This window comes from Notamacropus eugenii, chromosome X (assembly GCF_028372415.1).
Source record: "Notamacropus eugenii isolate mMacEug1 chromosome X, mMacEug1.pri_v2, whole genome shotgun sequence".
NCBI classification, from domain to species: Eukaryota; Metazoa; Chordata; class Mammalia; order Diprotodontia; family Macropodidae; genus Notamacropus; species Notamacropus eugenii.
Window position 1 is genome coordinate 22,973,762 of NC_092879.1, and position 23,979 is coordinate 22,997,740.

The 23,979-nt window shown below is 48.9% G+C and overlaps 1 protein-coding gene across 3 annotated transcripts; it reads right to left on the reverse strand.

Moving 5' to 3' along the window:
- Nucleotides 1-2,486: 2,486 nt before the first annotated feature.
- On the reverse strand, nucleotides 2,487-21,886 carry IRAK1 (interleukin 1 receptor associated kinase 1). 3 transcript variants are annotated; one of them, XM_072627401.1, is made up of 14 exons: nucleotides 21,607-21,886; nucleotides 19,727-19,894; nucleotides 19,048-19,206; nucleotides 18,372-18,469; nucleotides 16,982-17,170; nucleotides 16,725-16,789; nucleotides 15,977-16,091; nucleotides 13,539-13,657; nucleotides 10,551-10,758; nucleotides 9,957-10,022; nucleotides 7,751-7,981; nucleotides 5,859-6,294; nucleotides 4,060-4,188; nucleotides 2,487-3,624 (listed from the first exon to the last, which is right to left on the reverse strand). In XM_072627401.1, the coding sequence occupies exons 1-14, from the start codon at nucleotides 21,740-21,742 to the stop codon at nucleotides 3,563-3,565; spliced, it is 2,181 nt and encodes a 726-aa protein (XP_072483502.1). In that variant the 5' UTR covers nucleotides 21,743-21,886; the 3' UTR covers nucleotides 2,487-3,562. The 3 variants fall into 3 exon arrangements, with proteins under 3 accessions (XP_072483502.1, XP_072483500.1, XP_072483499.1); XM_072627399.1 differs by having other exon boundaries at nucleotides 19,727-19,877; nucleotides 21,607-21,727; XM_072627398.1 differs by lacking the exon at nucleotides 4,060-4,188 and having other exon boundaries at nucleotides 21,607-21,884.
- Nucleotides 21,887-23,979: the final 2,093 nt, after the last annotated feature.

Here is a 23,979-nt window from a genome sequence, read left to right on the forward strand (position 1 = left end):
ACAGAAGTTGTTCTAAAAGAGCTGGGAGCAGCAGGATGCAATTTGAGGCTACATGATGAAGGTCCAAGCTTCTAGGAATGGGGAGGTGATTATCCCACTAGCTTTTGCTTCTCTAGAGTAATGTGGTCAGTTCTGGGCACCATGCTTTAAAAAGACCATCTCTAAACTGGAGAGAATCCCGGAGAGTCAAAGGCCTTGAGTTCATGTCCTGCTAGTATCATTTGAAGGAACTGATCACGTTTAGGGTGGAGAGAAGGCTCAGGGAGTACAATAAAGCTGTGTTCAAGTATTTTTAGAGCTGGCACATGGAGACAGAAGACTTGTTTTGTCTAGCCCAGGAGGGCAGAACCAAGAACAATGGGTGGAAGTTGTAAAGAGGTATATTTAGGTTTGATGTTGAGAAAAACTTAACAGTTATGGCTGTCCTAAAGTGGAATGGGCTGCCTGTGGAGATGGTGGACTCCTCTTCCTTAAAGGTTTTCAAACAGAGGCTGATCAATTGTGGGGCATGTTATAATGGGGATTCCTCTCCAGCAATGGATTGACTAGACCAGGGGTGAGGAACCCGCAGCCTTGAGGCCACATGTAGCTCTCTAGGTCCTCAAGTATGGCCTTTTGACGGAATCCACACTTCACAGACCAAATCCCCTCTAGGTTCTCAAGGGTGGCTCTTTGACTGAATCCAACCTAGAGGGCCACATGTGATCTTGAGGCTGCAGGTTCCCCACCCCTGGACTAGATGGCTGCTGAGGTCCCTCTCTGACTCAAAATCTGTGATTTCTCATGGAGGAAGGAGGTGTTGGCCATCAGTTTCCACGTACTATCACCTACTGTGTCAGAAATTTCTGAAACATGTCTGGAAAACTCACAAAAAACACAGTGTCAGCTCTCAAGCTGGCCCTGTTGTTCACATTACTGCACTCCAGGGATCCTGGATCATTGTGCTCCTAATCATTTACAACTCTTTCTTATTTCAGCCTTCATTTTGTCCAAGTATTAGTGAAAAATTGCACTTAGCAAACCCAACATGCTAAATCAAAATGTGGTACCATATGGTAATAAAATGCTAGGCAAACACCAAGCTCTTCCAGAGTGAGGTACCCTGAGCCTGTGGGCAAGTGTGCCGGCCAAAAACGCAAGTAAATAGCACATGGATAGGTGAACACTAGCCCAAAGTCAGCATCACATGTAAATGAGCAGCCACTTAGCACAGTTTCAAGCATCAGGAATCATCACAGTCGCTAGTGGCACAAAGCCCTTGCCAGCCTATGAAATGCACATGTTGAGCACGAGAGAGGAAATGAGGAAATGTAAACAAAATTGAATTCTTGACTAATGTGGAAAAAGAACAGTTCCAGTTTAGGAATCAGGCAAGGTTTCTGAATTGAAATATTGGAAGAAAAGAAGTCCCAGAAAAAAAATAGCAAACCAAACCAGAGAGAGAATAGTGAGACGAGAGAGAGAGAGAGAAAGAGAGAGAGAGAGAGAGAGAGAGAGAGAGACACACACAGAGACAGAGACAGAGACAGAGGTAAACCTGCTCAAGAGGAAAATCAAAATGAAAGAAAAAATAATTATACCAAATATCCCAGGCAAGAAACTCTACACTCCACCTCCTCCCATCCCCCCAGTGGCATAACAGTTCATTTTTTGTGTTCTAGCCAATATTCACAACTGCAGTTCAACAAAGCTCAGTTATGCCCAGGCCATTGGCTACTACACCAAGAAGGAGTTTTTCCTTTGAAAGAATCCTGAATAGCTCCTGGGTTATTTCCTAATGACTGGTTCCAATGTTTTTCTTCTCTTGCTTAGCTTATACCAGCAACTTGAGGGCTGAGGTACTCATCTGCTGTTTTCAAAACAAATTTTGAGACTTTGAAGGGTAACACTATCTGTGTGTGAAATGACGTTGATGTCCAACGTTTGCCTAAAAGCTTTGACAAAGCCTCCTCAGCCATCTAGGCTTTATCCTATATAGGTTTGCTTTCTGTAACTTTGGCTGGATCCTGGACCCTAATTTTTCCTTCTCCCCATCCCCACGCTAGCCTGAGCTGGATGGCTTTTTAGATCAAAGGGTATAAAAGTCACTCACTAGCTAGAAAAAGAAAGGCTCTTTTAAGATTCATCTTCTGGCCCTCCTCCCTCTGATGTTATCTGGGCATGGATTAGCTTTGGCAGCTTGGGTGTCTGATGACCAGCAAAGAGCAGCATCTCAAACATTTCTAGCCATGTGACCCTGGGCAAGTCACATGTAAAATAAAGAGGTTGAACTTGACAGCATCTAACAAAGGATCCTAGTCCAGACTGACCACAGAAAGGAACATTGGGTCCTACTGACCAGAGAAGCCCACCCAGTGAATGGTTGAGGAATTGTCAGGGATGGACAAAAGCATAGTTCTTTTCAGTCCCGAGCTCCATGAGCACTAGAGAAGGTCAGAGTTCCCTAGGATCTTCAGAGAGATTCCACAAAAGTAGCCAACCAGAGGTAAAAAATATACAGAAGACTTTATTGCCCAAGGAAAGCGTGGTCTTCATCAAATACATAGCTTTGTCTGGAGTAGGCCAGCCTGGGGCCTGTAGTGACTCCTAGGTGGCCAGGTAAGGGCAGCAGCAGCAGGGGTGCCAGCTGCCAACCACACTCCTGTGCCATTGAGGTACCGTGTGCACCAGTCCCAGGCTATTTGGGGGCTTTGCTGCCTCCTCCCTCCCCATTCAAGTCTCCTTCCTACACCAGGACTCCTGTGGAGAAGCAGAGCTCAGCTGGCCCCAGCCAAGGATCAGCAGGACTTCCCCCATCTTGAAATCATTCCCATTTGCTACTGACCTTCCTAGTGGTCTGTCCAGATCCTGGGGGCAAGGATCAAAGGCCTCACCTGTGCTAAAGTGAAGCTGGGGCCAGCTCTCAGCCCTCACTGCTGCCTTGGCATCCTCACCTAATTCCTTTATTTCTCCAGGGTGTCGTTACTAGGCTGTAGTGGCACTGAAGTGGGCGGGGGTGGGGTGGGGAGCCTCTGACTGGAAGTGTACCACTGATCTGCCTCTCAGGCCCATTTCCCTATGAAAGGGTCCACAAGGGGAGGCTAGCTGACTTCTGATTTTCAGGCAAAATCTTGTCACGGAAGTGTGGGGTGGTCACTGTCTGGCTCCGGGATGAGTGGCCGGAGGAGGGGCAGAAACCATCAGTGCTGGGTAAGCTGTTCATCCTTCTCCTCCCTAGCTGCTAAGTGGAAGCCAACTTAAGAGGGACTCTGGCTCTTCTACAATTTGGGCCAGAGACAGAGAGAACATCTGCTTCCTCTTGAGACAGCTGTGATCTAGCATCCTAGGGGCAAGGGTTCTCTCCTTAGGGGCTGGTCTGAGGCAGGGCTTGTATCCCTATGGGAGAGACTACCCTTGGGTCAGGTGCCAGAGCATGGCTCCACAGAGGCACCTTGCTCCTCTCCTAGGGTAGCTTGCTTCAGCCATGATCCCCCCACCCATAGATGAGTGTTTTTGTGATTTGAGAACGTCCAACCATGAGAACTTTGACTTCCATTTCTGGGTATCTGTCCACATGAGCAAATCAGCTCTGATATTCATCACTCTCTTCAGGTCCCTGCCTGTTTCCTTGGTCCAGCCTCAAACCTAAGGAAGGAAAAGGCAACTGGGTTTAGAAAGAAAACTTCTAGCTCCTGTCCCGTTTTAGAGACTAAGCCAGAGGTGACTGAGGTGTGAGAGCCATCGACAGACTGGTGAGAATCTTCGAACGTTTCAGTAGGCCGGTTCATTTGCCTTGGCCCCACGTAAAGGTCCTCCTCCTAATATGGGGAGGATACTAGGCCAGGCACTCAAAGGAAGAGGCCCAGGGACATGCTAAGTACCCAGGAGAGATGAAATAGGGGAGAGGACAAAATCTGTAAGAGGAAAGCGAACCAAGCCCTTTTCCCACTAACCAAAGCAAAAAAGCAGGAAAACAAAGTAAAAGGACTCCCTGCTGAGCAGGTTAGCTTGGCCCAGCCAGGGGTCAGGGAGGGAAGTGATCATGGCGGGGCAGTGGTCAGGGGAGGAGAGGGGCGCTACCTGGGGAGGAGCTGGAGGAGAGAAGCTCCAGGCTGGTGAGCACCCCATTTTCATACAGGGCCAGTTTTTGGACAAACTTCTGCCGAACAGGGTTAATGATGATCTGAGGCCTTGTGGAGGTGACGCTCTCTAGTTAAGAAAAAAGCCCCGACCCAGCGACAGGATCAGGAAGGAGTCCAGGCCAGACAAGAACAAAAGGCAAACAGCAGCTTTGAGGGCAGCTTCTTTCTCAAGCTAGTCTGACTCATTTAGATGTGGAAATCCTGTCTCTCTCCCTGTCTACTGGCCCTCTCTCTACTGCCTACAAACATGCCCATGTCTCTTCCATGCTGAAAAAATCCTTGATTGGCCCTTTCCTGCTAACTTATGATCTTATATCTCTTCTGCCCGTCATAGCTAAACTCCTCCAAAGAGTTGTCTATACTAGGCGCCTCCACTTTCTCTCCTCTCTCTCTTCTTAACCCCTTACATTCTGGCTTCTGATCTGATGGCTCCACCAAAAGTGCTCTCTCCAAAGTTACTGATGATCTTAGTTGCCCAATCCAATGGCCTTTTCTCCATCCTCATTCTCCTTGACCTCTCTGCAGCTTCTGACACTGTGGATCCCCTTCTCCTCCTTGATGCTCTCTTCTCTCTACGTTTTTGGGGCAACCCTCTCTCCTGGTTCCCCTCCTCCTTGACAGTTCTGTCTCCTTTGCTGGATCCTCCTCCAGATCACACCATCTAACCTACAGCTGGATTCTGTCCTGAACCCTCTTCCCCTCTCCCTCTTATAGTACTTCACTTGGGGATCTCATCATCTCTCCTGGATTTAATGACTGTCTCTATGCTGATGATTCCCAGATCTATCTATCCAACTGCCTATGGAACAACTCAAACTGGATGTCCCCTACATCTTCAACTCAACATGCCTCTAATTGAATTTGTTATCTTTCCTCCCCAAATCCTCTCTTCTTCTGAATTTTCCCATTCTTCTTGAGGGCACCATGGTCTTCCCAGTCACTCAGGCTCAGAACCTAGGTGTCATCTAGGTCTCACATCCAACCTGTTACCAAAGCTTGCCGACTATACCCTCCCAACTCTTGTATATGCCCCCTTCTCTCTCCACTCCAATCCATCCTCTATTTGGATGTCAAATGAATCTCCCTAAAGTATGTAGGACTGTTTTGCCCTCCTTCCAATTCAATAACTTCCAGTGGCTTCCTGTTGCTTCCAGGATCAAGTAGGATATCCTCTGGCTTTTAAAGCCTTTCATAATGTAGCTCCCTCTCCCTACAGTTCCAGTCTTCTTACATGCCCCTCCCCATCCATAGAGTCTTCCATCCAGTGACACTGGCCCCCTAGCTATTCCATGAACCAGACTCTCCCTCTCTCATTTTCTCCAGCTGTCCCCCATGCCTGGAATGCTCTCCCTCTTCATCTCTGCTTACTGACCTCCCTGGCTTCCTTAAAGTCCCAACCCAAACCCCATTTTCTACAGGAAGCCTCTTTAGTTCAGCTCCTTGCCTCTCTTCATTATTTCCTCTTCATCCTGCCTAGAGCTGGTTTGTACGTATCTGCTCACTGTCTCCCCTTAGGCTGTGAGCTCCTTGAGGGCAGGGACCATCCCCAGGCTAAAATAAGAGGGTTGGCCTAGGTCTTAAGGTACCTTTACATAGGACTCTATCTCTTTAAGTATGGGAATGATGCACCAGCGTAAAGCCAGAAGCCTTCAGCCACCAGAGTAACAGCTCGATCCTTCCCTGTTAAACCCCAGCCTGTGCTCTCTTCAGATTTCTGGATGGAGCGTGTCCAGTTACCTTCAGAGCTGTTTGGTCCCCGTCCCAAGCTGTTTATCTTGGTCTGGCTGCCCCAGCTCTGTCCTGGAGCTGCCTCTGGTGGACAAGAAGCCTGCCTAAGAGAACACGAGAACTGAGCTCCTGTTCTCTCTTCTGGGCCGCCAGGCAGGCTTGGCACCGAGGGCAAGTCTTGGTTCAAATTCCAGGAATTGAGAGCATTGTAGAGGCCAGGTGTGCTCTCGTCACTTTCCACAGGCTGGTTGGGGTGATTCCGGAGCTGCTTTGAGTCCTGAGCAGGGGTCCTAGCTTGGGAGTGCAGCAGAGGGGTTCTAGCGTCAGGTGCTGGGCTAGGGGTGAACATGTATGAGTTCTCCTGAGGCGAGGCTGGGCCTCTGCTTCCAGTCTCCTGCTCGGACAGCCCCGTTGAGGTCTGCAGCTTCTCTAGACTTTCATATACCTGCAAAGAACAGATGATCCTAGATCTAAAGCTGAAAGGATGGCTGGTCCAAACCCTTTAATTTAAAGAGGAAGAAACTGAGGCCCAGTGTGAGGAAGTGACCTGCCCAAGGTCACCCACAGGATCACAGACCTAGAGCTGGAGTGACCTTGGAGGCTCTAGTCCAATCCCCTCATTATAGAGAAAAGGAAATGGAGGCTCAGAAACAGGAAGTGATTGGCTCAAGGCCTCAGAGGCAGTCACAGAACTGGGCTCTGAACCCTGAAATGCTCAGCTCCATGGGCAGTGCCCTTTGGCTGTTGTTCAGTTGTTTTTCAGTCATGTCCAACTCCCCATGACCCCATTTGGGGTTTTCTTGGCAAAGATATGGAGTTTGCCATTTTCTTTTCCAGCTCACTCTACAGTTGAGGAAACCGAGGCAAACAGGGTGAAATGACTTGCCCAGAGTCATACAGCTAGTGTCTGAGGCAAGATTTGAACTCAGGCCTTCCTGACTCCAGACCTGGCACCCTATCCCACTGTGCCATCTAGCTGTCTGGGCAATGCCCATCTACTATATTAATGAAATCAGACCCTCCTCTTTTGGGTTATGGAAGGGGTGGGAATCAGACATTAATGTCTCTTAATTGAGACATTTTAAGCCATATTAAAATGGCTTTCCCCCAATCAGGCCACTGTAGTTCCTCATTTTCCTAAGGCCTGGCCTCCTGCTGCTGCTATTTCCTGCTCCCTGGAAAAAGGCACCAACCTGCTGCAGAGACCCCACTATTCTCCAGATGACCCCCCCACTGTGACTTCACCCCTCCTCAATTAGTGGCAATAGGTCTCTTGGTCAAGTTGCCACATTTTCCGAGGGAAACATCACCACTACAACGGATTCAGCACTTCTGAGCTCAGAGCAGTCACCTGGGGGTCTGCAGCCTCTGCCTCTACCATGTTACCAGAGTAATGAGAGCTTTCTATGAAAGGTCTGATTTTGGAAATGGCAGAAAAGAGGGGGTTCCATGCAGGAATGAAAAGGGTAAAGGATCCTGCCTCTGATGTTAACGACCTGTGTGACTTTGGGCCGGTCCCTTCCCCTCCCTGGCCTCAGTTTCCCCTCTGTAAAGTGAGGGAATTGGATTAGCGGGCTGTGGAGGTTTGAATCTAAGATCACATGACCTTACTCAGGTGGCATAAGGGAGAATGAGGAAGGTCAGAGAATGCCTGAGGTAGTGACCTACAGTGGACAGCAGGAGGTATTCCCAAGGCAAGGCTGGGCCTAGAGAAAGCCCTAAGGAGCCTATGAAATGAGATCTCCTCCCAAGCCCCCCATTACTACAACAACTGGAAAGAAACATCTCATTAACAAGGTTCAGGGCAGGGGGACCCTCCTGTCACACCCTATCTACACCCTCTAACCCTCCTCTGTCAGGCCATTGTTCCTAGGCCTCCCTCAATTCCTGGCCAGCTCTACCTTGGTCATGGGAGGCCTCCTCTTGCCTCGGCGGTGCAGGCAGCGGCAGGCCAGTCGTCCGAGCTCCTGGCCCAGCTCCTGAGGGCATTTTCCAGGCCTGGAGTCTGTGTACTTTGTATAAAGTCGAGAGCCAATCTGGGCGGCCCAGGTGTCCAAGTCTGCTCCAGTTCCTGTGGTCATCCCTTTGCAGGGAGCTGGGGTGTCTTCTTCCTCTTCTTCAACTAGATCCTTCTGTGGGATCAGAAATGGGGCTTGTCCACAGGTGCCTGCCTCCCCTTCTGGAGGCCAGCTCTGACACTGCCCATTACTGTCATCTGGCTCCTGGCTGCCTACCTCTCAGACATGTACCTCGGACCCCTCTTCCTTCTTCTTTCTCCAGTTCTCTCTTCCCAGGGACACAGTTTATTTTTTTCAGATACGCAAATACCCATCAATGGTTGTGACTACTCTGGGCTGAGGAAATAGAAATCTAGACCCAGCCCTGGCCTTTCCTTGAGGAGCTAACTTCCAATGGTTTTGTTTTCTGGTCAACAAATATTTGTCGATCCAAACTTTATAACAATTTGAACGCCCCAGCAATAGAACAGCACATCATGGTGCCTGTATGAGCCCTTATCAGGAAGACCTGGGTTCAAATCTCATCTCACACTTGCTGGATGGGAGGTAGAACTCAAAACCCATAGAGGGTCCTTCCATGGCAGAGATTCTGGGAATCCCATAGAAGGCACGTAGCTTTCATCATGAAATCACTCAAGAGGAGAAATCTCAATAGTGACCAGGCAGTAGGATCATCAGTTGGGAACCAGAAGGGACCTTAGAGGCCATCTAGAGCAATCTGCCCCAGATTGGGGAGAGCCTATTTTATGGATGACAAAACTGAGGCTAGGTGATTTGTCCAGGATTACACACCTAGTTTATACTTATAGAACATCAGAGGTGAGAGGGATGGGGGGGGAGGGGGAGGGAGGGAGTTTTTGCCTAGAGACCTCCAAGGTGGGCAGGCCATCCTACTTGGGGCTAACTCTTACTGGGTTTTTATTACTATACTAATATTTTTATTAGTATCTCCTTTCATTTCCCAAGATTACGGATAGCTACCTTTAGAGCTCTAATTGTTAAGAAATATGTCTTCATGTCAAGCCTCCATCGGCCCCTTTGCACTCTTCCTCCATGGCTCGAGTTTCTGCCCTCAGGCCAATCCTCCTTCAAATACCTAAAGGCAGGTCTCAGCCCCATCCCTCCCCTCTCTTCCACTCCCCCATCTCTTCTGTGCTCCAGGGTACACATGCCTAGTTCTTTCCCACATAACAAAGACTCAGGGTCCTTCAGCATCTTGGTCACCCTCTCTGGGATGTTCTCTAGACTTAAATGTTTTTTATATCTACCATCTCATTTTGACCTCACTCCAACATGGTGAGGAGGGTATTACAGGCATTGCAAACTTCCCTGGACCATATTCCAGATGAAAAGACTGAGGCTCTGACAAGTCAAATGACTTGTATCAGATGTAGGATTTGAACCCAGGACTCTCTGGACTAAGTCCACTGCCATAAGCCTCTATAAGTAGGGTCCTCCCTTTCAGTTTATAAGAGGGGTTTCAGTTTCATAAAAAGGAAATCTCATTCCAAGCAGCAGGGAATAATCTCACATTACCCTGAGAGGTGGTCTAGGCTAAAAATAGTCTCGTGGATTCCAGGGAAATCTTAAATGACCCCTCAAAGGTGATGTTGGGGAGGGCCCAGGAGCTCACTTTCAATGGTTTTGTTTTCTGGTCAACAAATATTTGTCAAGCCAAACTTCATAACAATTTGAGCCCCCCAGACAATAGAACACCAGGTCACATGGGCTGGATGGTCCAATCCAACTCAGGGGCCCACTTCTGTGCCACAATAACAAAAACCCTCACAAACTGGGGCTATAGCCCTCCTTACTGTAGGACTCTGCCCTGCTGGTTGGCTCCACCCTGGACTGGTTTGATCCCAGTTGAGATGATGATAAACAAAAGCCCTTTGAACCAGCAGGAGGTGAGACAGGTTCTCCTTTGAAAGTCATGTGAGGATGGGAAGGTTTTTCTGGGCCCAGCCTAGTCACAATGGCATCATGCTGCCAGGAGCTCCCTGGCCCCTAACCTTCTACCTGCCTCTCTGGATTTTCTCCTCCCTATCACAAAGGATTCCTCCCTCCCTAGCTGCTCTTGATGACTCACCAGGTACTTGGTCCTAGTCCCGTCTGTCTCAATGGCTCGACATCCAGTCAGGATTTCCAGCAGCACCTGAGGAGTAAATAGGCTAGTCTTCATGAACAAGGCCTAGGATAGCTGGAGGCATTGGGAATGGGAGGATGCTAGAAAGGGAAGGCAGCCTCTATCTAGTCGTGCTAGTGGGGTGGGCAGTAAGAGCCCTGTGTCCGGTGGTGACCCAGGGGGAACCCAGCTCATTTGCCTTCTCAGTTGAGAAATGGGGTAAGGAAGAAAACAGAACCACTACTGCTCTCCCCAGTAGGCCTCAAGGCCTAGCCCCCAGGCATTGTGCCCTGCTGGGTCATTTCCATCCATGAGGCATGATCTTTGTGCTAGCACCCTCAGACCTTCAACTCTGTGGTCAACCTCCAACTGTGTGGTCAAGATTTGCATCACATGGCAAAGCTCCAGAGGGAGGGCCTCAAGCTTTGTTAGTGGGTTCAGTTTTAGAGTTCTCCACCCTGCCCACCCCTTTTTCCCCTGAGTCAGGCTATTCCTGTTGCTCCAGAGGCCTATTCAGGGCTCCTCCCTATCCCTCCCCTCCAAGGGCTAGACTCTTACCACGCCAAAACTGAAGGTGTCAATCTCCACTGTCAGCTTCCCTGTCTTGACATATTCCTCGGGAAGGTAGGCCAGGGTGCCCCGAACCGTCTGAGTTCGGGCCAGGGAGCTGCTTTTCCCAGAGGCAGCCCCTGAGTAGCGGCTGAAGCGGGCCAGGCCAAAATCTCCTAGTTTGGGCATCAACTTCTCATCAAGGAGGATATTTGAACTGGGGGAGGGAAAGGACAGAGAAGGATCCAAAGGAAAGTCAGACTTGTCCTTGCTGTCCACCCCAAACCACAACCCATGAGAACAATATCTGAGGACCTTTAATTCCCTACTTGGGACTAGGCCTTGCTAAGACTACTTGAAGGTACTCAGGACGTTTAGCCTGGAAATCTAAGATTCAGAGCAAACATGGCTCCCAAATTTTAGTTGTTAAGTAAAACTCCCAGCCTCCTCAAGGCAATGATCTGTACACAAGCAGGGAACTACCAGGCCAAGAACTGTTTTCGTTTTTACATTTGAATTTTTTTAATGTTGAGGTTTGCAAAAAGCAGAGTATAGCTTGGGGCCCATGAGTTTATTGACCTCATAGGCACTGGAGTTCATTTGAAAATGCTGAGGCAATGGGTCGATGGACTTCAAGCGGGAAGAGGCCTCAGTATCCAACCCCCTCATTTTATAGAGAAGGAAACTGAGGCCTGGGGAGGGTCATAGGATCCCTGAGCTAGAGCTGGAAGGGACCTTGGCAGCCTTGCAATTTAATCCCCTCATTTTACAGAGAAGGAAACTGAGACCTGGGGAGGGGAATTGATTTGTCCCAAGGTTATATAGCTAGTAAGTGGCAGAGCTGGGATTTCAGCCCATGGGGGATCAAAATACTTTAGGGTTGACTTTGAAATACCTCTTACATCTTTGAATACAAATAAGCAGACAAGCTTTAGTGCAAAGAATATTGGATTAGGAGTTAAATCTGAGTTCTAGTCTAAGATTTTCTGCTTTTAGCTTTGTACCCTTGATATGTTGCTTAATTTCTCTAGGCCTCAAATATTCCTCAAATATAGAATGAGAAATTAGACTAGAAGATGTCTGGGGCCCCGTTCAGCTCTAAACCTACAATCTGGGTTCAAATCCCAGCTTTGTCTGGTATTCTCTGTAACTTTGGGCAAGTCCCTTTTCCTCCCCCTGGGCCTCAGTTTTCTCCTCTGTGAAAAGAGGGAGTTGCACTAGCTCGCTTCTGAGGTTCCTCCCAGCTCTAGGTCTTTGATCCTCTATATGACCTTGGGCAAGACCCTTCTCCTCTCTGAGCCTCAGTTTCCTCCTCTGTAAAATAAGGGGTGATGGACAATATAGCTCCTGAGGTCTCTTCCTGCTCTAGATCTAAGATTCTATGTGTGACCATGAGCAAATCCCTTCTCCTCCTTGGTCCTCAGTTTCCTCATGTGTAAAATGAGGGGGTTGGACAAGAATGGCCTCTGAAGTCCTAAAGCACTCTTAGGTGATGAAAGCTGAGATTTAATATTTGGCTGGGTCCTAAAGGGAAGACTAGGAACAGTTGGGGGGGAGTTGTAAGGATGCCACTGGATTCCGACCACTTATCCCAAGAGGGAAAGGGCTGATCTTTAAACAAAAGCTGCTTGACCACTTATTGCCAACTCGCACTCAGGTCTGAGTCACAATGTCCCTTTTCAACTCCACCTTGGTGACAGTCGGCCCAGCTGGTCACAGCATGAAGTTAGTCACAGACTTAGTCCCCTGCGTGAGCCTGTTAGCTGTTCTGTTTTCCCAGAATGCATCTGAAACTCAGTCAATTTCCACCTAAATGTATATTATCATGAGGAAGAGGGACTGAGTCTGGAAGTATGGCTGGCCTTCACAGTCTGCCCATTCCTACTCCCAGGGATACAAGGAAAGCCCATTTTGCTGATTTTGCCTTCTACCCATCTTTTTCTGTCTCCAGTGGAGGTTCTCAAAACATGGGCTCCCAGACAGGATGGGTGGGTCAAGTAATTACTTTATGCCACCTTCCCATCCTACCAGTGACCAGGGTTTAAGCCCTCAGCATCACCTTTCACTCTTCCTCGACTCCTATCTGTAGTTGCTGCCAACTGTCCTTTCATGACCTTAGCAGAGGCCTCATAACCTTTCTCTTGGCCTATTTCTGGCCTCTCCCCCGTACCTCTCCACCCCCATCTACCTTCTATCTTGCTGCTAAGCTTGATACATTATAAGTGCTAAGTAATAGCTGATTGTCCAATAGCATTACTAGGGTCACACCGACATGGGCTTCTATTGGGTCCTCCCCACCTATTAGTCTGTTGCCAACAATACCCTGCCCAGACCCCTACCCAGGGTCATCTATTTGAGCCTTTATCTTGACGAATCCAAATCCCCAGTTCTAGATACCACACCACACTGTCTCTCCAACAATGGGAAAAGAACTCTGGGAATGTTCCCAGGACTGGGCCCTTTATGGTCTTCTCACATCTTTTTCCCACATTGAGTCAGTATGATAATTCCCTTTGGCCTCTGGGCCTCTAGTCTCTCCTGAGTCAAAGTTATTCTCTCCTCAGCTGCTAAATCACTTGCAAAAGTGGTAAAAAGTACTAAAAGTACTAAAGTATCAGTTGGGCCTTGTCACTGCCCTGCTGAAGAAGCTTCTGTGACTCCCTATTTGCCTCTGGGATCAAATACAAACCCATCTGCTGGGTATTTAAAGTCCTCCACGAGCTGGTTCCTCACTTCTACCTCTCAGAATGCCTACTCAGCTCCAGTACCACCTACAACACGAGACCCTTCCTCTTCCCACACCAGCCACTAGTGCCCCTCTCCCAACTCTTCTGTACATATTTTGTATCTACTTACTGATAGGAAATAAGCTTTTTAAGGATAGGGTTTATTTCATTTTTGTCTCTCTACCCTCAGCAGTGAACACAGTGCTTGGCACACTGTGTTTCTCCCTCAACATTCCCTCTTCCCTGTGCCCTGTCAGCAGTCTCCTCTCACCTTTTGACATCTCCATGAATGAGGCTAGGGTTGTCCTGATGTAGGAACTGGATGGCCCTTGCTGTGCCAAGCAAAATATCTACTCGTTGAGCCCAGGAGAGGAGGGAAGGATTCTGGCTCTGGAAATATAAAAACAGATTAGGATGGAGAATTGGCAGCCTCAGATATCCATTGACCTGAGAAGGTTAGCTCCCATTTTTGGGTCTCACCTTTTCCATTTGGAAAATGGGACTTTCCACCTTCCGTAAATCATAGGAACGTTATGAAGGGATGAGGACAAAAACTCGGGAATCCCATATCTGCAAGGGAGGCTTTTCTAGCCCCAATTCTCCCTCTCACCCAGTCTCTTATCAATTTTCCCCCTTCCTTCTCATCTCTCATTCATCCACTCCCTTCTCTATTCAGTGGGTTTACCATAAACCTCTGGCTGGGCCAGGAGGTCCTCCTCCACATTTTCAGGGGGATGGATTCTCAAGATCCCTTGGCAAGCCAAGAAAGCTATTAAGTACTACCTCTCCAAAGTTTTCACCCCTCAGTTCTCTGTGACAATCAGAGTTGAAGCTACAGCAAAATGCACCAGTGGCTTCTGACCATATATGAGCTCCATTTTAGCAAGGTAGGATTGTCCAAGTCTGCACCAAGGAACTCCAAACCAAAATGCAGAGTAGGAAGATTCCCTGGATTTCACTGTCTGCCTTTCTCCTGGGTTTTGTTTAAGTTTTATGTATCCCATATGCTATTTAACATAGAAAGCCCTTTGCCATCTGGCTCCAGCCTATCTTTCCAGGCTTATTATATGTGATCGCTTTTCAAAACAGCATCTCCATGATGTTGCTGAGGCTGTCCCATGCCTGGAACGTTCTCCCTCTTCACTTCTGCTTTTTTGCATTCCTAGTTTCCTTCAAGGTTAAGCTCAACCATTTGATTTGCACATACTGCCCTCTCTCCAACTCCTTTTCCTTCTCATACCTTATTCATCCATCCATCCACCCACCCATCTATCTATGTGTCTGTTGTTTCCCTGTAATAGAACGTATGCTCTGGTCAAAGATATGACTCAATGGTTTTGAAAAGAAGAGATGTGAACCACACTCCAGGAGCAGGGAACCTACAGCCTGGAGGCCACATGGGGCCCTCTAGGTCCTCAAGTGTAGTCCTTGGACTGAATCTAAACTTCACAGAAGAAATCCCCTTAGTAAAAGGATTTTTTCTGTAAACCTTGGACTCAGCCAAAAGGCCGTACCCAAGGACTTGAGGCCGCAGTTTCCCCACTTCTGCGATAGTTGTCTTAAAGAAAGTGCCAAATCACTAATAATAATGCATATATAATATGCATATATAATAATGCATAATAATAATGCAAATCAATCAAAACAGCCTGAAGTCTCCCTTCACACTCAGCAAATTGGCTAAGATGACAAAAGATGGAAATAGTTTTGGAGGGACTGTGGAAAGACAGGCACATTGATGCTTTGTTGGTAACCTGGTCCAACTATTCTGGGAAGCAATATGGAATTATGCAAAATAAGCGATTAAAACTGTCCACACCCTGTGACTCACAGATCCTACTGCTAGGCATAAACTTCCAAGGAGGTCAAGACAGAAAGGTCTCAAATTGTGATACATTAATGTCATGGAATATTTCCACTCATAAAAAATGATGAATATGAGGGACAGTTAGGTGGCACTGGAGTAGATAGAGCACTAGCCCTGGAGTCAGGAGGACCTGAGTTCAAAGCCAGCCTCAGACACTTGACACTTACTAGCTGTGTGATCCTAGGCAAGTCACTTAACCCCAATTAATTGCCTCTCAAAAAAAAAAAAAGATAAATATGAATTCAAGGAAGCATGGGAAGACCAGCATGAACTGATGCAGAGGGAAGTAAGCAGAATTAGGAAAACAACATTGTGACTAGCACAATGTAAATGGAAAGAACAAAAACCTCCCAGTTTTCTGAATTGAAATTCAGCCTCCTCAATCAAAGTGAATATTGGGTAAATATAATAACCAAGCTTGGTCCTGGAAAATATTGAGAAAATTGAAGAGGTGGGGAGACTAAGGGAGTGGAATACTGCATACATTGTCAACATGTTGGGGAGTTTTGCTCAATTGTTTTTTCTTCATTTCTTTTTTAATATTTGTTAAAAGGGATGGTTAGATGGGGGTGGGAGATGGATATCTTCAGGAACGAAGGGGACCTAAGCAAAGACATCCATCTAAAAAGAAAGTAAGCTCTTTGAGTGTTGGGGCTATTTGTTAATATTCCCATGACTTGGCATGGTCATTAGCAAACACACAGCAGATGCCTACTACATGGACCTGGGTTTTGCTTAGCTTCTGATGCCCCAAAGGCAAGGATCATGTCTGACAAACTACACAAAGACCAGCTGTGTCTGACTAGAGAAAGTCAACATTACCCAGTTGGTTGAATATCTACCTGAGAGTGGAGCTGGTCCTCCAGGGAGCCATTGGGCAGAAAGACGTAGACCAGGCAATAGATATTGTCTTGAATGCAGTAGCCGGCAAAGTCCACGATGTTTGGGTGACGGAACCTGGTTGAGAAAGGCAGGGTCAAAAGCCGTGGAAAAGTGTTTCAAAAAAGGCACCCTGATTATTGCTAACTATCTGTCTCAATTCATGATACAAGAACCATAGGGTCACCCCATTCCCAAACAGAGACAGGGTGTATAATACAAATCACCTGGGTCTCCTCCTGGCTCTGCCTCCTACTAACTCACTGTGACCCTTTGCATGATAAGGACAATGATGATAGCTAAGAGTTACATAGTACTTTAAGGTTATATCATTGAATCCTCCTAACAATGTCACGATCCCTCCATTTTGCAGATGAGGAAAATGAGGCCAAGAAAGATCAAGTGACCCACTCAGGGTCATACAGCTAGTTAAGTGCCAGATGGGATTTGAACCCAAGTCTTTCTGACTGTACATCTGGTGCCACAGTCCTTTCTCTGGGCCTTAGGATTTTCACCTCTGAACTAGATCATCACTGCCATTCCTTCCAGTGACCAGGCAATATGGTTATCCTCAAGGGTTAGTTAGCTCTGGCTCCTGTTTACCTCCTCACATTCATGGTCCTCCTCCCACCTAAGCCCACAACTGTCCCTCTTTCCCCCTGCCCACCTCTCCCAGGGATTCCAGCTCAAGGCGGGGCTTTCACAGCTTACCGAGACAACTTTTCCACTTCAGTGCCAAAGCTTGTCTTGATGGTGTTCCATTCCAGCTCGGCATCCTGTAGCCAGGGTTAGAGGAAAGAACCTCCAGCAGCTTCCCTGCCTCTGCCCTGCCCCCAAGTGATATCCCTCTGCTCTGTCAGCCCATTCCAACTGGACCCTTACACTTCCCTCAGGTCTTCCCTGGATTTCTAAATCTGGCACTACTTTGGACCTCTCCCTCCCCCATCCCAACCCATTTCTCTTCAAACCTCCTTGAGCCTTTTAACCGCATAGGAAGTGTTTCTCATAACAGCCCGGTATACACAGCCAAAGCCTCCCTCGCCAATCTTCAGGTCCTCTGAGAAGTTGCAGGTGGCTTGGGCGATCTCATGGAAGGGCCAGCGGAAGGGGGATGGGTTGGCACAATCCACTGGGGAGATTCTGTTCTCTTCTCCTTGCTGTGAGAGGAGACCCCCCCACCCCAGGCTGGGTGAGGCTGGAGCATATAGAGTCCACTACCTCCCTCTGCCCAGTGGCCTCAGGCCCACCACCAGGCCACTCATGGGGCCCTGCCTCTTTCCCTACGGGAACTCAACTCTGCCTAGCCATCTCCTGAATGACCAATAAGCTACTGTCTCTGCTCTTGCCTTTTTAGTGAAGTACAGGAAAGAAGACTCTGTACTTGTGTACGAGGAAGGAGAATTTCTCAGGCAGACTATGCCTAGAGAAGACCAACCCTAGTCCCCAGAATCCTCTCCTTCCCTGTTTCAATCCAATTCGACAAATGGTGGCTGAATGCATTCCTGTGCAAAGCACAGGGGAGGTCCCTGCCATCTTGGTGGACCTGCCCCAGGTCACACAGTTAGAAAGTGGCAGAGCAGGGATTTGAACCCAGAGCCTCTACCTCTGTCCCTTAAATCCTCCCCACCTCCACTGAGGCCCTTTAAACTTTGGATGACTTGCTTTGCTTCCTGCTGCCCATCCTTTCTCCCAGAGTTATTCACATTTTTTCCCTCCTGAGATTATCATGTAAGACTCAGTTTCCTCATCTGTTAAATGAGAGGTTAAGATTCTAAGGCCCCTTCTTGCTCCAGATCTGTGTATGTGTTGTCACTCTGTGGAGTACAAGCTCCTCAAGGGTAGGCTGGGTTTCATTAGTAGCACATAGTAGGCACTAAATGCTTATTAGACTGTCGGATCAGAATATAAGCTCATGGAGGGCAGGGAGTGATTGTTTTCATTTGTGTCTTTATATCTCCATCCCTAAAGTAGAATCCTAGCTCTAGTGCTGGAAGGGCCTCAGAGGCCATTCAATCCAACTTCTTCATTTTACACAGGAGGAAACTGAGGCCCAGGGAGAAGTGATTTCACCCAGGTCACACAGGTAGGCAGTGACAGAGCTGGGATTTGAACCCAGGGCCTCTGCCTCCAGAGCCAGGGCTCTTTTCACTACACACACTGCCTCCTTCAAGGCACTTAATATATCTGGTAAATTGAAATGAACTGTCCGTCTGTCTCCTGGACGTTCTCTTTCTTCCCTACTGGATGAGGGGTCTCCCTGAGGGTGGGAGTCTCCTCTTTCCAGTCTCTTCCCCCAGTGCCTAGGTAAGGGCTCTGCCCAGTGGGGGCACTCGGGGCAGATTGAGGGAACACACATACCTTTGTGGAAGAAGAGGTGTTAGAGCCGATTGGCCCAGCCCCTTGGGGTGCAGGGCTCGGGGTAGGGCAAGGGGAGGGCCAGGAGTCTGAGGGGAAACCTGGAAGAGTTTGGTGAGGGGAAGAAAGTAAAATGTGATTGGGTTATCCCAGATCAGGGCCTCCCCAACCAAACCTGGCCACCCATCCCCCTTTACCCTGCCAGTTTCAGTCTGATGCCCAGGCCCAGGGGCCTCTGCCCCTTTCTTAGGGACTGGATGGGCCGATAAGTGTCAGAGGCCTTTGGGCTTGAAGCAAAAAATAAAAAATCAATCTAAGGGAGATTGTTCTACTTGTTTACACAAGGATTTGGCATTCCAGAAAGGTCTCCCCAAAGCCAGATCCTGAGTTTCACCTCAAAGAGAATCCAATTTACAGAAATCTGAAGGACATACAGCTTTCTAGGAACACAGCTGGCCCAGGACATACTAGGGCCTGTTATCTGAGAGGGAGGGAAGGCTCCGAAAGGACCCCTCCTTTCCTTTTTCAGAAGGAGGCTTCACCCTAAGCTCATGATTTGAGACCCCTCCCCACCTGTCCACGACAGCTGGCCCAGGAGGTATTAAGGGGGGGTCAATGTTTCACCCCTTTCCTTCAAGAAACTCTGGATTCCCCCTCCCCAAATACAGTGCCCCATTACCTGGGGAAAGGAAGGTCGAGGCAGACTGTGGCACCTTGGGAGGTCTGACTCCCTCTTCCTTATGGACGCTAGTGGGCTTTGGGTGAGGAGGGGGCCATGGAGGGGTGGGTGTGCACATTAATGAGGCAGCAGGGGGCAATGATGGGGGTTCAGGATTCCCTAAAAGTATAGGGAAGGAAGGAAAAGACACAAAGATACTGTTAAAAAAGCAAGAATGATAGCAGGGAATGATATGGGGTATGTGGGGGAGATAACATGCTTTCCTCCTGCACTCCATCACCTTCTTGGGGCCAAGGGGAAAGACACAGACCTGCCTCCCTTTACAAGGGTGGGGTGAGGGAAATCCTCTCTCCGGGGGGTGGATGCTATTTCTAGGAGCCCAGCTGGGGCCTGGTTGGGGTGTGGGAGGCAGGGGGAAAGTCCCTTGGACTTTAGGGCCCAGGACTGGGGTTAGTTCTTTGAATTGAAACTCAGCCTTCTTTGTTGCTGAAGCCTCCCCAATCCAACTATTCTTCCTCAAGTTCCCCTAGGACAGGGGGAGCTCTAGGGGATAGCTGGGGACTTGAAGGAAGGGAGGGGTTTTGTTTGGGCACTGACAGATGACACTTACAAGTAGACGTGGGGTTGGGTATATGTATGTGGGGAGATTGGGGGATTAGGGTTTGAAGGGAAGGCTCACAACTGGTGATGATGTCTCGGGCTCGAAGCAGTTGTAGGTGAGTGAGGATATGAAGGAGGTCAGCAACCCGTGCGTTTTTGTTAATCCAAGGCCACATGATCCTGGCTGTTCGATCATGAAAACGCTCCCCCAGCCGTAGTTCTGTCTGGTCCTGAACAATGAGGGATGCTGACAAGCAAGAAAACGGGTCACCTCCACACAGTCTAGTCAAAGCTGTCCTTGGGCCATCTTGTCAAGGACAGAAGCAGGTTGGGGCTTGGCTGTTGGCTTTGGTGACATCCCACCAGGCCTTCCCCAGCCCTCGCTCTGACCACAATCCCTGCTGTGGCATGAAGCCAGTGCTGGCCCTGTCCTAAGTCACTCACACCTTGCATCTGCCCATGGACAAGGAACCCTGAGTTTTGAGTCACAGGACTGGAGTTCTAATACTGGCTCTGCCACTAACTTCACTGTGTGACCACGGGCAAGTCACTTCACCTTTTCTGAGCCTCAGTTTCCTCATTGAAAAATGAGGGAGCTGGACTAAATAATCACTAGTCTCTTTCAGTTCTCAATCCCATTTGTTCCCATAGCCCCAAATCACCTGCAAGAAAGAATTTGAAAAGCTTCTGGGAACAAATTGGTTGGTGGGAGGGAGAATAGGCCAAAGTGGCTTCCTTGGCCTGATTGCTTCCCCAGTAGGTTCTTTTCTGCCTTCTTGCCATCTCCCTCTCAGTTTCTGGCTATCTTTACTCTCCTCACATTGAATATTGGCCCTTTTTCCTCTTGACCTCACTCTTGGTGGCAAGGTGTTGGGGTGGGGGCAAGAGAAGAGCCTGATATTGTCCTTTTGGACTATACAAACCCTCTTGCACGGTCCTAGTTTAGAGTGGGGGAATAGATGGGGGAGGGCAAAGGGAAGCTTTCCTTTTTCTGCAAGGACCTACAGTTATTAAGTTTAGGGTTCATGAATTTACCAACAAGAAAGTGGTAGCCTCTGGGCAGCCAATCTCTAGAGGTCCTGAGCTTGAATTGCTTTCCTACCTGTCCCTCTGGGAAAGTGGCCCCTTCTGGGTTACCTCTCTAGGTCTCAGTTTCCCCCGCTGTCAGGTGAGAGGCTTAGATTAGATGATCTCTAAGAAAAATGATGGAGTATTGGATAGGGTGCTGGACTTGGGGTCTGGAAGACCTGATGGAATTCACACACTTAGTAGTTGTAAGACCTTAGGCAAGTCACTTAATGCCTCTCAGACTCAGTTTCCTCATTTTGTATTTGTTGCTGGGGACAATTGGGAGCCCCTGGAGTTTATTTCAGGGAGTGGGGGGTGGAAATGTGTGTGTGTGTGTGTGACATAATAAGACCTGAACTTTATAGGAAAATCACTTTGGTGCCTGAATGGATGGTGGACTGAGGTGGGGACAGGCTTGAGGCAGGCAGATCCCCTTGCCCCTCTACTCCCCTGCCTCCCCAGCAGTTATTACAATAGTCCAGGAGTGAGGGAAAGAGGGCCTGCATCTGGAGTGGGGGTAGTGTCAGGAGAGACAGTGGGGTCAACCCTCTATCCTACGCTCTTGAGGTGTCTCATGATTCTCCCTATCTCGTCTCCCTGGTACGCCGATCACACAGAGGGCACGGGTGGCCTGGGACAGAAAGGAAGGTGGCTAACGGGGGGGAGCGGCAGCCCCAAGGTTGACGACCAGGGGCGGAAGCAGATGGAAGGGGTTCCCCGGAGCGCACGGGCCATTCTCAGCCTTCGGGCCCTTTCCTATCCCGGTGCCCAGGGCTGGGCTGGGGGAGGGGGGCCCCAGCTTCCCGCCCGGGGCCACTTCCCCTCTCCTTCGGGCTGGCCCGCGGCCCCAGCGCGACTCCCTGGCCATGCCCCCTTCCCCCGCCTCCTCACCGAACTTGTACCAGTCGGTCGACTCCAGGGAATCCATCACTTGGTAGAAGCGACACATGATCCAGGCCGGCACCTCGTATACGAAACGCTGGGAAACGGAATCCCCAGATCTCCTCGGGCCCGCCCCCTCGGCCATGATCCTCCCGCGCGGCCGGCGCCTCCTAGCCCGCCGACGCCGAGGCCAAGGCCAAGGCCAAGACGAAGGCGAAGGCTGGCCAACAAGCGAGCGAGCCCCGGGGCTCCAGAACCAGGCCGGGCCAGGCGAGCCTATGAAAAATGAGTCACTTCCCCTTTAAATGGATCCCTTTAAACGTCCTGATGCTGGCGGGGGCGGGGATGAGGAGAGGAGGAGGAAAAGGCTGCCCCCTCTCGCTCCCGCCTTCCTCTGGGGCCGCCACGTCGGGCGAGGCTGGGGGGCGGGGCGAACGGTGGGGACGTCTGCTGGGCGTGGCCTGGGGAAAATGCCTGCCCTTTTTCTCTTCCTCCACTCCTCCCCCTTCCCTCTCTTCCCCCTCCTTTGGAGCCCGGAAAGGTTGGAAGTCTTCCAGCCGCCTTCCGGCCTCAGGCATCCCGGCCAATGGCTGAGGCGGGTCAGCCTAGGGGAATCCTGCTTGCCATCTAATGCCGCCAGGAGGAGGGCACGATTGCATGGGCCAGTGGAAAGTGAACTAGCCAGAGTTGGCCTCTAGGGTCTGGCTCTGCGACTAACTTGCTGTGTGGTCTTGGGCAAGTCCCTTGCCTCTCTGGCCTCAGTTCTGTTTCTGTAAAATGAGAGAGTTGGCATCAGTCACCCACCCGCCAGAGAGGTGATGATCTTGAAACGCAGAGCAGCATTTCGGGGCATGGCCAATGTGGGAATTACTTCTACTGGAACACACATATTTATGATGTTTTTTATTTTTTTTATTCAATGGAGAGGCAGTGGGAGGGGGGAGCTTTGCATCATTCTTTAAAAATAAGAGGATTAGGTTAGATCACAGACTCTTAAACATAGACCCCTTCTTAGAATCCTATTCTTAAATTGCATAAAATAAAATCCATAGGAATTACAAAGGAACCTGATTATACTGAAATGCAATCATCAGTATATTAAAAAAAAAATAAACTCACCTAGTTAACTCATAGACTCCAATTTAAGAACACCTGGAGCTGTTTCCTGTGCCTTTTATATTTATGACATTTTGGAACTATGTGCTCCCAACTCTGCTGATGTAGGATGCTGGGACCACACAGGACCTGGCCACAGGTAGCAGAGGCCAATCACTACCATGCATTGAATATGAGACGATGTACATTGTTATCTCTGTATGAATGGGTCTGAAGCCTTGAGATGTTCAGTAAAAAGAGCACAGACTTTTTAAAGTCAAAGGGTCCAGGTTCAAAAATTCCACCTGGTGTTTTATTTCCCCTGTCTTTGTTTCTTTCATTTGTAAAACAAGTGAGATAGGGAAGTTTGGGAGACCCCAAATCTAAGGTGAGAGAAGGCCTGGAATTGTAAGGGGATCTCTCACCATCCCATCAGCCCTAAGGGCTTAGCCTGAGGGTAGAGGAGCTTGGTATCTGCCCCCATCAAGTGACATTCCCTAATCCACTAGGATCCAGGCCCTGTTGGGTATGTTGTAGGGAGGGGGCTGCTGTTAGAGACAAGTGAGAGAATTCCTTTCCCCCCTCCATTTCTCTCAGAAATCTTTCGGTCAACAGGGGAAACAATTTACTGGATTCCAAAAGCATTTTATGCTGGGGTAAGGCGAGAGGGAGAACATTTAATCCTAACTTTCAAAAAAATAAAAATATTCAAGTCATCTAACTTCAGTGGCAACTCAAGGCTCTCCACTATCTGGTCCAAATGTACGTTTCCATCCTTAACCTGTGCTGAATGTTGGACCTGGAGTCAGAAAATCTAGATGTGACCTAGCTCTGGCTCTTACTAGCCATGTGACCTTGGTCAATTCAGCTCTAATTTGCCCATTTGTAAATGGAGAGGGTGTATCCTCTGCTTTGGCTACGCCATTCAGTCTTTGTCCCCACATAAACAGTCATTCTCACCTGGTTCCTAGCTACCCACCCTGTCCCCCATCCTCTCCTCTTATAGACTCTTCCAGAAAGATATCCACTTCACTTCAGCCTCAAAGCCTCATGGTCTGTGCTGTTCATCAGCTCCTAGGGGACAGGGTCCCACCATTTTGGGGTGTGGTCTCCTCTCCCCTCCAACCCTTTTGGATCCAGAGCAAGTCACAAGGGAGGGAAAAGCTAGGTGAAGAAGGGCCAAAAGGACCTACTAGAATGAGTTTGGGAAGGGGGTCAGAATTGGCAATCTCAGGATTAGGGTCAGGCTGAGGCTACCCATTGCCTGCTCCAGCAAGGGGGAGAAGC

Bases quoted from the DNA above. Each gene is read 5' to 3' on its own strand.
- IRAK1 (XM_072627401.1), bottom strand. From the start codon at position 21,742: ATGGCCGAGGGGGCGGGCCCGAGGAGATCTGGGGATTCCGTTTCCCAG. The intron at 16,790-16,981 runs GTTTGAAGAGAA...CCCTGGCTACAG, and splicing joins CGGTTAAAAGGCTCAAGGAG to GATGCCGAGCTGGAATGGAA. The intron at 4,189-5,858 runs GTAACTGGACAC...TTTCTTAACTAG, and splicing joins GGGACCAAACAGCTCTGAAG to AGAGCGTCACCTCCACAAGG.